At 46.4% G+C, this 15,811-nt stretch overlaps 1 protein-coding gene across 17 annotated transcripts in view; it reads right to left on the reverse strand.

The window, feature by feature from the left end:
• The window catches only part of dapk1 (death-associated protein kinase 1), a 50,173-nt gene extending 35,426 nt beyond the window's left edge, over window positions 1-14,747 (reverse strand). For 15 of the 17 annotated variants that reach the window (XM_076047250.1, XM_076047244.1, XM_076047249.1 and 12 more), the window contains exons 1-2: window positions 14,582-14,746; window positions 13,446-13,667 (exon numbers count right to left, since the gene is read on the reverse strand). In XM_076047250.1, the coding sequence (XP_075903365.1) occupies window positions 13,446-13,549 (104 nt within the window). In that variant the 5' untranslated portion in view covers window positions 13,550-13,667; window positions 14,582-14,746. Of the gene's footprint in view, window positions 1-13,445; window positions 14,067-14,581 lie in introns of those variants that run through there. The other 2 variants (XM_076047252.1, XM_076047247.1) reach the window with 2 other exon arrangements.
• Window positions 14,748-15,811: the final 1,064 nt, after the last annotated feature.

Below are 15,811 nucleotides of genomic sequence, written 5' to 3' on the forward strand. Positions count from 1 at the left end.
CTCCGTTGCGCCGCGACACTCAAATCCTGGTCACATTTCTGGAGTCCTGGTCCACAGAGGGGACTCTAATCGGCCGCACGTCCTCCTGGACGGCAGCTGAAGCATCTCGACGGCGGCAGAGCGGAGCTGCACTGCATTGACAATGAGTTTGAGTCATCGCCCACACTTGAAAAAACATTCAGTGTGATATTTTCTGAGTGGCCCGACGCTTCCTGTTAATTGAAAAGCCTCGTGGTGAAGCATTGTGCGTGTGCAAATGTGGGCCATTTCACACTACCCACCTATTCAAACTCTCACAACTTGAGGAGGACATTGTATTCTGCCATTTTCCGCCAGTTGTCTGTTGAAAATTCATATTTTGCTCAAGCAAACTTAAAGCTGGGGGACCATTTCGTCCACCAGATCGTGTTGCATTTGGTTCCCGTTTTGTCGAGCGTCATCCTAGATCATAGGTGTCAAACTATTTATTTTTTATTTTGAGTTGTAGTTTTTTTTAAATTGAAATTCAATTTTGCATGTGTGCAATATGAAGTTATTTGTTGTATAGTATTAAGCTTTGCTTTGTTCCATATTCAGGCTGTTTGGCTCTATATAAATGCTGTTCACTGTTCTATCTGGAGGAAGATTTTTTTCAATAAATATCAACGTTTTTTTTGTTTTTGTTTTTTTTATTTGATGCAATCGTGAACAATAGCCAAGTAAGATAATGTGTCCACTATCCACTGGCCAATCATGTGGTTCACTACAGCTCAACGTTGCACCGAGACTTTGTCCCAGTCCCAGACTCCCTGCTGCAGAAAGACTCAGCGGAGGGCGTGATCACCACACTGGTCAACCGCTTCGTGAAAACAAAAAAGGAAGTTGAGCAGGAGCCTCATGTTGTGAAACCTGACCAGCGAGTGTGAGGTGAGGCCCGAGGTGAACAACCTCAGACGACACACAACCCAGTGGAAGCAGCAGCCCTGTTGCTGTGTGTTTCATAAGACGCTGATGTGTGAAAACTGTGTGAGGAAGTGCAGTGGCGAGCTGCAACACAGGCACGTTGTCTCCGGCTGCTCTCCTTTCCCGCTACCTGCTTGGATGCAGTTTTTTTTCAACCGCATTTCTTTGACTTGCATTCAATGATTCACCTTTTTTCTAGAACCCAACACGATAAAAAAAGAACAACATAGAAACGGCAAACACAGTAAACAACTTAATTTACAGGGGGACGGCATGTGACCTCTAGAAACTCTATCTATCTCTGTCTCTCTCTCTCTCTCTCTCTCTCACTCTCTCTCTCTAAAGCCACCCTAGCGCTGCATGTGAATTCTGACAGCGGAAAACGAGCCCACCCTTTGTTAACAACACCAGCTGCACACACACACACACACACACACACACACACACACACACACACACACACACACACACGGGGGGGGGGGGGGGGCGCGGTGGCCGAGGTTCAACCCAACTCCCCTCTTTTGGAATGAGGCAATGGAGAAAAACTCACCGCCAGCGCCTTGTAATAACTGTTTCTCAGCCAATTTAATTTTGTCAGGGATTAGAATTTCAATAAAAAAAAAGAAAAAAGAAGGAAACGCGCCGGCTAAATGAACAGGAAGTAACGTGTCAGAATCCACCACTTCTCAGTGACTGAAAGGAGGCTGGGAAAACCCTTGACATTCTCCTGGGGTGCTGTTGAACAAGCAGAGAGAGAGATAGAGAGAGAGAAAGAGAGAGAGGGAGAGATAATGAACAAAGAGAGTGAGAGAGGGAGAGAGAGAGAGATAGAAAGAGAGAGCGAGGGCCTTCCTAGGAATCGCTGACAGACGTGGAGGTCGAGAAGAGGGCTGTTTTCCTCGAGCTGATCAACCCGACGCAGTGAAAAAGAAAAAAAAGAAAAAAGAAAGAAAAGCCAGGATGGTCTGCAGTGTCAAATTGCACGACTGCCTTTGTTGTGCTTCAAGCGCAGACCAGGCTCAGCTCTCCCTCCCTCTCCCTCTCCCTCTCTCCCTCTCTCTCAGCCGACTAGTTTGTCTGGCAGGGTGGGAATGTTGTGAGGGAGCCGCCTGGAGAAGGAGACGCTGCTAGTTTGGCTGTTGTTTTGTTTGTGACGATGACCTGAGTTACAACAACAATAATAACAACAACAACAAGGCTCAGGAGTTTCCTTGAGGAACTGAAATACCAGGGTTCACAGAGTTACTGCTACATGACTGCTGCTGCTGCTGCTCCTACATGACTGCTGCTGCTGCTGCTGCTACATGACTCTGCTGCTCCTACATGACTGCTGCTGCTGCTACATGACTGCTGCTGCTGCTGCTACATGACTCTGCTGTGGAGATCCAGACAGCTTGTGCTGCTGCACAATGTGCACGTCTGCTGTTGACAACACAGCCCTTCATGTTGAATGTACACACACACACGCACACGCACACACACACACACACACACACACACACACACACACACACACACACACACACACACACACACACACACACACACACACACACACACAGGGCTACTGAGAGTCTGGCTGGAGCATGAAGCAGCATCATCTGAGCAGCAGTGTGACGCAGCAGATCAGACCTGGAGATGCCCACACACCATTATTCACACTTGGGTTGACGTGTTACGTAAGTCACCACGCATCTGGCGGTGGCAGCTGGAAAATAAATGTGAGCACAGAGTCAAAATGATCAAAATAAAAAAAATAAAAAAAACACCACATCATCAGTCGAGCGACAAAGAGGCGACGGTTCTCGAGTGATTTCTCAGGCACAGCCAGGAGAGCATTTCAAATGTTGACATGAGGCGCTTATCATTCTAATAGATAAGGTTCATACATGTGTGTCACCACTATGCAAATCCCCACTCTCATACTTCTTATCATTGTTACCGTCGGTACTTCTGGGAACAGAGAAGATTCCTTTTCCTCATGATGCAGTGTCAGACCCAGAAACACAGTGCAGCCATGCAAGAGCGTCGACCTGTCAGGGCCTGCGGGCGCCAGTCCACTCCCTGTATGAAGACTGGCCAGGCCATTGCACACTGGGGAGCTGTCATATTAGAGCAGCTCTCTGGCAAAGACCCGATCCAAAAGATGGTAGTGAGACATAGGTGAAGGGTGAAAAGGTTGAGCTTCCGGAAACCCACTCGCACACCAAAATCATATTTAGGTGACAGTCCACACTTGATAGCAAAACACTGTTCATGTTATGGTGAGGAGAAATTGAAAAAGAAAAGCCAAGACACAGTCAAGTGGAAGCTGACCGGAACCAGACAACCATAATCAACACTATAGATTTAATTATAGACTTGTTAAGTTGGAAGTGAGGTGTGGCAAGAGCTGTCTGCGATAATCAGCTTATGAAGCTTCAGAAAAAGAACCTCAATTGGCTGAACACACGCAAACACACACACAAACGCGCGCACACACACACGCACCAGGAAAAGTTGCATCACTCTTCTGAAGAGCCGATTTCAGCTCAAACTCCAGCTGGCAGAGATGATTCTCTTTCGTGCCTCGATGCATCTACAAAAAGCATCTTTTCGTCCTTTCCTCCAACTGAGAAAGTACGACAGTCTCTCACTTCAAGCACAATTCATTTGGACTGCTTCACAAGAAAGTCACTGATATCCAAAGAGTGTTAAGAGGAGGTCCGTTTAAGGGAGATTCCATACATAGGCAAATGGGACACGCAACCATCAAATCAATAGCCGCGTTCAGACTGCCAGCCAAAATCTGATTTTTTTTTAGCCCATCCAGGTTGAAACCAGATGGCTCTTATTGTAGTCTGAACAGTCACAAATCACGTGAAATCCGATATTTGCTAAACAGATTGAAACCACATTCGGGAGACAGTTTCAAATCGCATTCGGACAGATGCGTCTGAGTCAGACCAGCTCCAAACTGATTGGTTTTGACTGTCCGTGACGTCACTCTTCGCAACGCAATGAGCTGTTGGACCTTTGACCCCGGCGAGGGGCATGGGATGCTACGGGGTACAAGAGGTGCGTCCGGTGCGACGCTGCCCGTGCACCCAACTTCCCGCCGAGTTTCCAGCCTTCTCCGTCGCATGCTGGGATGTGTGGGAGGGCGCTGAGAGCGGAGCGCTCCCTGCCCACTCAGCCGTAGTGTGGGCCACAAGCTGCACCACGCCAGAAAAACATTATGCAACCACCCGGCCATTGTGTACAGCAGAAGGGTAACCACAGCAACAGGATTGAGAGGCTGAGCAGAGGAAGCAGAGCTGCTGGAGGAAGGAAGAGCACGGCGGATCATGGTGGGAGGCTATAAACAGCGTGCACCGCTTCACTGCAAAGGTATGAACTCCAGTTGGGCTTTCTGATGGATCCTGGCCCCCCTCCAATTTCACACCCTGGGTCCAGTAATGTACGATAATCACCGCCACAGACATTTCTCATTTTCTGTCTCTCTTAAAACCTGCAACTGCATGCTGGAGCTGAAAATCCCCACCAAGGCTGAGTACATGTTAACAAATAAGAAACTTTGATCAAAACTTTAATCCACACACAACTACAGTAATTCAGTCCTTATGATACGTCAAAGAGTGGTTCTCCCAGAATGTGCCTGCTGTTGTCCTCCGAGATATCACATTAGAAGCACTTCTAGAATACAAGGTCAGCAGAAACAAGACACAGTTGTGATTCATTACACACAGAAGTCTTCAAACAATGCAAATCTCCATCTCTCTCAGCAGCAGGCCCACATCCACGGTCCCTTACACTGCAACTCCTGGCTACACAGAACCACTGAGAGCTGTGACAGCCAAGTGAACGTGGCTCCTGGTTAGGAGGCCACACTGGATGAACTCTCAGCCTTCCTGGACTCCTGGTGCTATGGAGACATGTTCTGCTCTGCTCTGCTCTGCTCCTGTGACTGTAGCTCAGGAGGTAGAGCGGCTTGTCAAATGACCGAACGGTTGGTTCCTGCTCCATCCCAGTCTGTCATTTTGTACTTGGGCAAGACACTTAACCCTAAATTGCTCCCAATGGGGATGGCAGCAGCCAGCCACAGGTGTATGAGTGTGTGAGTGAATGGGTGAACCAGAAGCGCTTTGGGGTACCGCAAAGGTGCTGGAAAGCGCTTTTTAAGTGCAGTCCATTTACTCTTCTTCTGTTGTATTTATTTATGCTTGCAGTGCTTTGGCCTCTGTGGCTTTCCACTGTTGTGGCAATGGGTAGAACTCTTTTCTTCCAGCGGGAAGAGGTTTAATCTGTGTCAAATTGACCGCATGAGAAACAGAAAGCACAGAGATGAATTACAGGAGTGGATGGGTGTCTTTACTTTCCATGGCTCTGCCTGCCCTGCAGCTCTCAGCACAGAGCTCTCTAGCCCAACACACCTGATTTGAATAAATGGTTCCTTATCTGCCCGGCGATGAGCTGATTATCAAATTCCGCTGATTCTATTCAGGGAAAACGACGACTCCCCCTTCTGCTGAGGTGTGAAAAGTCATCAATACATAATGTAGAGTCAGGTGTTTAGGTTGTAGGGTGATTGAGGGAAAATGAGGCCAGTAATTGGAGATAGCATTAACAAAGAGACTGTGATTCAGCTATTAAATCAGACGCATTAGGCATAGAAAACCCATGGCCTGCGTTACAGATCCTCCGATCTGTAACGGTCTATCTGGGCGCGTTTAAAGATCAAGTAGCGAAAACTGGGGTCAGGAGTCAGGAAGGTAAGAATGATAGTTCTATAGCAGCAGCAGCAGCAGCAGCAGTGACTGACAGCTGACTGAACGAGAGCTCAATGAGGGCCAAGCAGTGTTTGGCCTGGTCTCTTGGCTGCAGTGGAAAGCCTTTAACATGTCAGAGGAATGTCATTAACTTCCACTGCAACTGGGTTTGAAGCAGCGGCCACAAGGGACACACTGTGCTCGGAGGTGGAGAGGTTTCTGCTGGCATCTTCACAGTTGGTGTGACCTAGACCAGGCGTGGGCAAACTACGGCCCAGGGGCCATATGCGGCCCGTTAAGCTTTTTAATCCGGCCCGCCGAAGTTGAAGAAATGATATTAATAAACATTAAAATTGTTTTAGTTTCCCTGCGTTCTCTAACACAACTCCCTGTGCTTTTAAATAACAGCAAATGTTAGTGCTAGAAACAGATCTATTTCATTCATTTTAATTTTCAGTGATTCACTTCAAAGAGATGTTTTGTTCTAATATTTTTTGCTCATTTTCACAATTTAAATCAAAGCACATTTTCTACATATCCCATGATATTTTTTTCTTCTATGAGGTGGCTCACCAAAACACTCCATCCATCTGCTGCTGCTGCTCCAGCCCGCTTTATCAAATTTTGGGACCCATTGTGGCCCCACTAGTCCACAACAAGAACCAAACACTTTGCTTTAGGAGGTCAGACGTGACAGGGTTCAGCTGAGTCAACTCAATCCTAGGTTCACTTTAAAACCTTCTAAAGGTGATATGGGTGTTTTGCTTTGTTTTAATCCGAGCCAATCAGAAGGCATTACTATCCCTCAGAGCGTCAGGAAGACATTTCACAGTCTTGCTTGCAGTGAAATCAGTTAGTCATCTCTCCTCATGTCTGGAGGGCGCTGACCAGCTGAACCAATAGAAACAGCTCACTCTATACACAGCAACCTGCGCAACATTTGACAATGTTCAGTTTAGTGTATGTCCCGGAGCAAATGGAAAATACAAGCGAGGCCTTGACATTTTTCTGCTCTTCAACAGCACTGAAGCTCAAGGACTCCATTTCATCAAGAGCCTGCTGGTTTATTTTTACGTAAGTGACAAGCTGCCGGTAATATGCTTGTTTGATTCAATGTACCGCTGGAAGTTTTACTAATGTATGAGTGCAATAGTTTTCGTTGAGAATACATTTACTCATATTGGGCAGTTTAATGATTTTATTGAACTTATTACACATATTTCTGCTATTTATTCAGGCCTCTGGATGGCCGCAGTATCCTTATGCTTTGACTGATGCAAGCGTGACTTTACCTGGCAGCGCACGAACGAGATCATTTCAAAAATACTGTCGATATCAATTGAATAATTTGGTCATTTATGGATGCATTTTCTAACGTGGGGAAACGTGATCTGAGACGAGCCACGGCGTGAGACGGCCCAGAGAGGGCTGTCCAAGGAAAAGGGCACCACTGACTAAATTTAAATTGATTCTAGGTTGGTGATGGAAGCCGACAGTGGTGCAGAGGCCCTGATCTGACAGCAGCAGCAGTGGGAGGTGGCAGGAGATGAGGAGGCTGTCCACTTACGGCACCTCAGCCGCCTCATCCATCATCTCCTGTTTTGTTTGCGTGCTGGGTTTTTTAAAACAGGGGCCCCTTTCTGCTGAAACTGACATTCTGCAGGTTTTGGGGAAAGTCAGCAGGCACACAGTGAGGTGTTGTGGGTTCTGCAAAGCCAGTCTGCAGAACTTGACATTTGGAAACTAAAAGGATGACGGCGCTTTAATGATCAGCCGTTAACACCTGCAGGATGGGCAGATTTGAATTCCTGGTCTTGCCGTCTCACCTGGCTGACATTAATTGAAAATGTTCTGAAAGCCCCTGCCCTTTCTTTTGACACACACACTCACAACAGACAACGCCCAGGTCTGATTTTCAAGGAGAGCAGTCATGCGAGAAAGTGTGTCCGAATATTGCCAAGACAACTCAGAACAAAACAACGATCATCCAAAAAAGAAACTAACAAGCAACAGAAGAGATTTGGCGCAGCACCGTATTACAACTGCCAGGACGAGAAAAACTGGTTCAAAACAATCCCGATATCCCCTCCCGTTTGAAACTGTACTGTTAGTGGCAGGCAGGACTAGTGTTTAGCGTTACTAACATATCAATACTAATATTCAGTCTTCAGGGCTTTCCCTTCTGGCAGTGAGGTGGGATCTCTGTGCATAAGAGGCTTAAGAAGAGCATGAGGAGTGGGGAAATACGTGTTCTGAGCAGTCAATCAGGTACGTGGTACATGTGATCAGTTAATTCCAGGTCAACTAAAATAGGTCCCGTGTATGCCATGTGCAACTAAGCAGTGGAAAAAACAAACCAAAAAAAAACAAACAAACATGCAACCTACGGCCTTTAACTGAAACCCATGGAGACGCACCGGGTGGACGAAGCGCTAGATGGCCATGAGAAGATGGCGATGTGGAGATTTTCAAAGCGGCTGGATATTTAGAACCACAAATTGGTGAGCCGTGGTGTTCAGCACTTCCTGGTTCTGCCAAGGATACACTGATACACTTCACTGAACATTTCCACTCGACTTTCTTTTTATGTTTCTTTTTATTTTATTTTACTGTCACAGGGTATACATATGTAGACTTGTATATATTTTTTATATTTAGGTATTTTTTTAGGTATATGTGCACATAACGAATACTTGCATACATATGTATACATCTATATATATTTTATTTATATATACTATGTAGACTTGTATATAGATACTTATTTTACTCCACCAAGTTGTACACTGTTTATAGTTTATTTATACTTCCGGTTGCACTGGGTTTACTTGTTTACCTTTATTTTTTACTTTTTACTTATTCTGTAGTTTTTTTTTTTTTAACCTAAGTAGTAGAATACAGAAAAAACGGAGTCAAATTCCTTGCCAATTGTTGGCATGTACAAACTTGGTCAATAAAGCTGATTCTGATTGTGATTCTGGATGAATTACGCCTCAAAACACCAACACATTCTTCTTTATCTTTGCACGACCAATATTCCACTCAGGCCAGCTAATCTGACATTACGCTGGTCTTACTGGACACAGTTATGAATCCATGCAACCTCCAAGTGTTTCCTGTAAAAACGATAACTCAGTGACAAAGGGGAAGGCTGATGTCATCATTTTTCAAACACGTTTCAAAATGAGCTATGACAGCCACTTCAGGCACTCCCTGCTTAACGGTAAACAAGTCCGCAGCGGCTGGAACACCAACCGTCACCCATCAGGGAAGAATGCTCCATTTATTACGTACACTCCCTGCATGAATTACTGTCGGTCTCTGCAGAGATGTGAAAAGAGCAAAAGTTGATATCAAGGTCAAGGAGACAAGAGTCGAGACAAGAAGATAAATCTCTCTCTCACTCTCTCTCTCTCTCTCTCTCTAACTTCACTGGCTGCAGAGACTAATTTACAATACGTCATTATGCTCCTGTGTCATTCAGGAAATTAGTCACATTTCAGTTTAACTTGTAAGACACCTGCAGAGCAAAGACCTGTGACTGGGCCAGTGATAGAGTGTATATATGTAGTGAGCGAGTAGCCAGTGTAGGTAGTGTGTGGCGTGATGCTCCACAGCGGCATTGCAGCTCTCAGCTTCTAACACAAAGACAACATGAACACAAACTGATAGAACTGCACGGCGTTACGTCAACACAACACAAAAAATAAAGAAATTTGTGTTCGGAAAGCCTGTTTATTCCCCTTTTCGATGGTGCCACACTTGTAAGGAACACGCATTTGTGGGGTGAGCAGCAGAGCTAAGTATCTGGGTTGCGCCCATGAAAAACGTGACAAATCTTTTTGTGTTATGTCATGGTTATTGATATTTCAGCTTAGGTTAATATATCACTAGAAAAGGCCGCATAATTGGCCACATTTTTGGGGGGGCAAAATTCCCAACATGCGATGCGATGGCGCTGCAGCTCCCCCGGTGGTTGAGGGGGGATGGGTGGGCTGGGCTGGGTTGGCTGGGCAGGGCTAGGGGGCGGGGGGGGGGGGGGGGGGGGGGAGGGTGCTGTGTGAGTGGCAGGCTTCATCAAGGCCACTTCTGCTACCCGGCCAGACTGCCCCCCCACCCCAGGACCTGGGCTAGGGGGGTAAATCTAGGTCAGCGGCTGGGGCGCAGTGTGCACGCAGCGCCTGCACGGCTTCAGCAGCCCTCGCTGTGCTACAAAGAAAAGTTGACTGCAGTGATTCTCAGCAGCCCCTTTTTCTTCCCTCCAATAAAAGTCTGCACTGAAAAGCGCAACCGTCTGTTCTGTTAGCAAATATCACAGTGTGATGGAGAAAGCCATGCGGACGCCCTTGCACATAATCCTATTTTGTATTCATAGAAATGTGCCTATTGGGTGATTTTTTTTTTGAGGAGAATAACCCAAATACAGCCCCAGTTTAGGGCCTTTTTTATGTTCATTTGCATTGCAAAAATCCCTGCTGGAATACACAAACCCCTCCTCCTCCTCCCTCCTCCTCCCTCCTCCACACACACACACACACACACACACACACACACACACACACACACACACACACACACACACACACACACACACACACAGAAAACAAAAACAGAAAATGAGGGCCAAATGGGGGAGAGCCACACTGCGGTTGTATTTACACAGACTAATGATAAAGGATGAAAAACAGTCACAGTGTGAAATTGTCCAGTGGACAAGGTGAAGGGGGGCAGGTGACTTGGTTGGTTTCCACACTCCACACCGAGTCTGCAGCCGAATTGTTTGGTCCAAAACCAGCGAGAAACTGGATGACGCACCAAGTCTCTGCACAACAAAAACACGAGAGGGGGAGAGGGGTGGTGGTGGTGGTGGGCGGGGTTTAACGAAGTACATTTGGACGCTGAGCTATTTTGCAGGAAAATAACATCTCATATGACCATAAATAACTGCAAGCTGAAAACATTTAACAGGCTGATCTCGGCCCTAATTCCAGGATTATGTATCAGACAAACAGTGTCAAATATCACAGAGTATGTGGTTTAAACAGCAATGGGGGTGGTGGTGGTGGTGGTGGTGGTTGGGGGGGGGGGGTCTTGTTTGTTGGCGATGCACTGGCCTCTCAGATTTCTCCGACCACAAAACACCGGGAGAAAATGTCACCTGAGAGTCGCTGGAGTCTAAATATTTGTGCCAGGACGTGCAAAATGACTTGGAAGCAGCCGTGAATTCCTGACTGTCATTCAATTGGCTGTTTTATAATGGATGCACCAAATCAAATTTATTTATTTTTTAACAATTTTGTTTTGCTACAACACTGAAAATGCTCTTAAGTACTTATTCTTAATGGCAAATTAAAAGGTATTTTGCTGCTCTCTTGGAGCACACAAGTCACACACACTTCAGACGAGGCTCATAGGTTGATTCCCTTCTTCATCCCAGAACACAATTCTTCAACTGCACCGCTTCTCCCGAGCTCTCCGTCTCATTACACGGCTCGCATGCTCACTGTGGCCAAATACTAATGAAGGTTAGATGCTTGACTTGAGCAGCCGTGGGCTGTGCAGTCAGAGCAGGCAGGCAGTGCAGGCAGTGCCACAGAAGGGATCCAGTCCCTGCTTGCTTGGCTGATTTCCCACTTTGCCAAACCAAACGAGCCTCATTCCAATTCCAGCCACAGTCGGCCACAGCGTACAGTCAGATTAAAAGCCTCTCGGTCTTCAAGCGTGAAAAGTGCATTAGAGGTCAAGTCGCGTTGCTGCCATTGAGACAAAGACTGCAGACTCGCCAGTTTCCATAACATAATAACATGGGCTGAACCAAAAGTCACCCAAGCAAAAATGATAATAATGGCAATAACAAGTCAATAGTAAAAGTGTGTTTCTAAGGAAGGCATGGGCACTTTTAAAAAAAAGAAGGGAAAAGCCTCTCTCGCCGTTCTTTGGAAATGGTCTTGACAGCATCATTTTTTTCCCCTATTACGTTTCATTTTACCAAATGTTCATGCTGAGCAGTTCAAGGAAGCGTAAAAGCCCAACAGTCTTGGGGTCATTAAACTACAGATGTTCTCAAAGAGAAAAACAGAAGGTGGAACATGATATGAAATTGGGTGCTTAAAATAATAGTCCTCAGTTCAGAGAAACGGCAGTTAAACAAATGTCTGCATGAGATATTTCAGCGAGACGTGCAGTGTTCTGCGTGGACACACTGTCAGCAAGCCCATTTAAGTCAATGTAATATGCAATTGTCACTGAATGATTGTTTGCTTCCCTTGATGGCAGACACTTTCAGATGTAGTCTCTGAAGGACACCAACACTGTGTAGCAACTGCTCCTCTGTAGATGATAAGTATGTTATGAAACTGTCTGAATTCATTATTTCATATCAGAGTGGCCTTGAGTGTCACTAGAATCCAGCATGATTTACTAACTCACAAAGAAATTAAAATCTCACAAAAGAGACGGTCTATGTGGACTTGTATTCATTCTGGCAAATGTTAAAGTTAAGCTTCCGTCAATGGTTTTCTTGGACGATAAGACTCTGTATTGGCCGTATTTAAAAAAATTCATCATGTTAAAGAATTCCAAATCATCTACGGCATGATAGGATGAACTAATTGTTTCCAAGGTTACAATCATCAGCAATGATTTGCCTTTGCCTTACACACAATTTAGCTTAAAATTCAATCGGTTTGCACAAAGAGGTCTCTTTAACACGAGCAGCTCCAGCTGGAGGCGAGTTTTTGGAACGAATAACATGCTGAAGGATTCTAGCCGATGTGGAGAACACGAGTCCCGAGGTCCATGGCCAAGTTTCTGATATTCATGGGAGCAGGTGTCTGCAGCCTGCTGCGGGAATAAATATTCCCCAGCTTATGTCATTCTTGCCTTTGCCGTTACATAATAAAGTTTCAGATGTGAACTTTCTGATGAGGCAACAGCTACTTTTCACACCCAGGCATCATGTTTAACTAGAATGTGCACACACACACACACACACACACACACACACACACACACACACACACACACACACACACACACACACACACACACACACACACACACACTAAGGCTATGGTTTCACACTTGAGCGTGGTAGCGATTTCAGCAGCCATGCAAAAACAAAACAATGCAGCCTTGACAAATTGTCTCGTCCACATTCAGCCTCTTCATCGCGACTGCCACCCGACTGTGACACCATCTCCCTGCGAGGATGCCATGAGACCCCCACCTCCACCACCCTGCAATCAATCTCCAGGAAGAGGCAGTGGCAGTCACAGACGCTGAACGCTTCATCAATGACAGCGGTGCATTATCCAGTGCATTAATCAAAGCTTGTCCGACGGCCACACTGGCACAGTGGGGGGATGCATGTCCTGCAGACTGGAGCAGGAGTCACTACTGTCACACTGCATGTGTGTAAACGAAGTACACCTACCTACTGGCAAGGGGAGCCATGGGCATGTGCATGGCTAGACTCACTGCACACGCATGCACGCTGCTTTGGTGGTATTTTGTACATAGATTGATTTGAGTGTTTTTGTAATTACTGTACAGTTTATTTTTGTACGTTTTTAGGGCTGCAACAATGTAATTTGGGATCAATAAAGTACATCCATCTATCTATCTATCTATCTATCTATATCTATATATATATATATATATATATATATATATATATATATATATATATATATAACCGATTACAGTGATATTGCTGAAGTCCATGTCAATAAATAATAAAGAAAACAAACTTACCTCCCGAGCTCGTCTCCAATTTCATAAAACTCCTCGACATTTTCCTGGTTGAAAACAGTCATGTTGTCCAGGCACTTCCTCCCTCTCAGGCCGACCACGGGCATGTCGGACGCGAGAGCCTCCAGCAACAGCGGCGGCTCCTCACAGCGGCACCATGCCGAGCAGCAGGGCTCCAGTCTGGGCAGGCTCGGCGCCGACACCCCGCCTCATGCTCCTCAGGCTCTGGGAGTGAAGTGAAGGGAGGGAGGAATTAAACACACGTCCGTCTAGTCTAGACCCGGACCAGGACCTGTCTGCAGCAGCTGGAGGGTGAGGGGTGAAACAGCGAGCCGAGCCGAGTAGAGCTGAGCCGCGTCGAGCGGGGTTTGTTCACTCAACAAAAGGAGAAGTGAGTGAGCGAGCGGTGAACCTGCACCTCCTCGGGGCGACGTCACGACTCCTGGAGCCGAGCCGAGCCGAGCCGAGCCCTCCTCCCAACTGACTCCTTTCTCCCAGCGGGCACCTGTTTGGAATTAGGAGGGGAACAGCAGCAGGTTCCCTCTCAACTCCATCACAGGAACCATCGCTCACGTTGTCATACTGACGGCCCTTGCAATGGAAATGGACCGCCGCGACCACCACCTCCTCCACCAGACATCCACACACATGCAGCCGGGAAAGCTTGGTGTAGCCATGGGAAACACTATAGCCACCACTACCAACCACTATATCACTGAAACCCACCACCACCTCCTCCTTCTCCCGCTCCCAAGTCCAGCCAGAGTAATGACTGTTCTAGTTCGACACATCGTTGTTAGCCTCTGAAACGGTGACCCGGTGATACCCGGTGGTACCCAGGACAGGTGTTTAGCCCGATTCAACTCCAAAATCACCACATTGGGATTCCAAATATCCCTCCAAGAAGGAAAAAAAAAACATTTCAGTTCATGTCATTTAAACCGGGACACTCGACACCGGTATCATCCCCACGCTGTGTGTGAAAAATAAATAATAAATCATCAGAATGTTTCACATTTAACGTTAGCTAAACCACGTAGTATTCCAGCGTTACTAGACGCCCCCCTCCAACTCCACCTCCACCTCAGTGTCTCCTCCACCTAGAAGGAATTGAATGAAAACGGTGTCTAACATCTTACATTTTCCACTCAGAGTCCCGCCGCGAAACGTAGCCGAGGTTCGGTGCGGTTCTGTGGGAGCCTCAGTGAGCCCCGGTCCGGGCGACTAGGTTCGGCTTGGCTTGCGGAAGACAAAATGCTGGCTTGCTGCCTGGCTTCAGCAGCGGTGGAGAAGTCTGCTGGTCCCGCTGCTATGTTCGCAGCCGCTGGGACATTCTGCAATAAAAGCCACGCTGCTTCTCGTCGTGATCGCTGTGGCTGGCGGCTGGTCGCATAAAAGACACGGACAGTGTAGTCTAGGTGTCTCTTAGCAATCTGGGCAACACAGCGTCAAAAAAACACCGATTTTTTAAATTGATTTTTAAATACATTTAATCGAAGGTTTTGAATTACCACATTTCTACTTGGTACGTAAAGGCGGCGTCACAGTCAGTGCACCGAAGGAGCCTCGTCGCTCGCAGGAGGGCAGCAGAGCTCTCACTTCTCACTGTAATCATAGTTTAGCCCTTAGTTCGTCCTCAAACCCTCAATTAGAGAGATTTCAGTGGCCGTCACTGCGGTTTGCTTTATTTGTGACAGATTGATAACGCAAACATTGTGAAAGGTAATCAATGTCAATATTTGGGTAAGGATGAGTGTCTGGTTCTGTTAAGGGCCTTGGAATAAGATGACGGTGACTTTCAATAGGTGTAATTTAAGTTTAACAGCCGTATTTACCATTTAGAAATGTTCTTAACCTTTCCTTCTTTAGGGGCCCAGAGATATTCACTGCAGCACCGACAACAGCTAATGCTCTCCCACCTTTGCTTATACATCTAAACAAATACAAACGGATCCCCCGGGTGTATATTCAGGCTTCCCCAGCATTGATGATGATGATGATGCTCATTACCAGCCATAACATAATCTCACTCCACACAACAGACTGTTTGCATGATAAACAGGGCACAGCAGCCTCATAAATCAGGTTTTATTACACCATGCTTGGCTTGCTGCCCTGGGGTTGTCAACACTAAACAGCGTATGTACCATCAGCCATAACAATCGACTGTTTTAACACAACGACATTCTTCACTCACGTCACAGAGGGAAATTATTAGGGAAATTGTTAGGGTTGGTACTTTGAGTTGCTGCAGCACCTGCTGGTGATCCGAGGCTCTGCAAGTTCACCAGCTGCGGAAAAGAGACATCCTTTTACAACGCTAAGACTGTTATAAAATAAAATAAAATGAAATGTAATCATAAGTCATC

The sequence above is a fragment of the Nelusetta ayraudi genome, unplaced genomic scaffold (genome assembly GCF_046127955.1).
Source record: "Nelusetta ayraudi isolate G7.1 ecotype Tasmania unplaced genomic scaffold, CSIRO-AGI_Nayr_v1 ptg000092l, whole genome shotgun sequence".
In the NCBI taxonomy this organism is placed as follows: domain Eukaryota; kingdom Metazoa; phylum Chordata; class Actinopteri; order Tetraodontiformes; family Monacanthidae; genus Nelusetta; species Nelusetta ayraudi.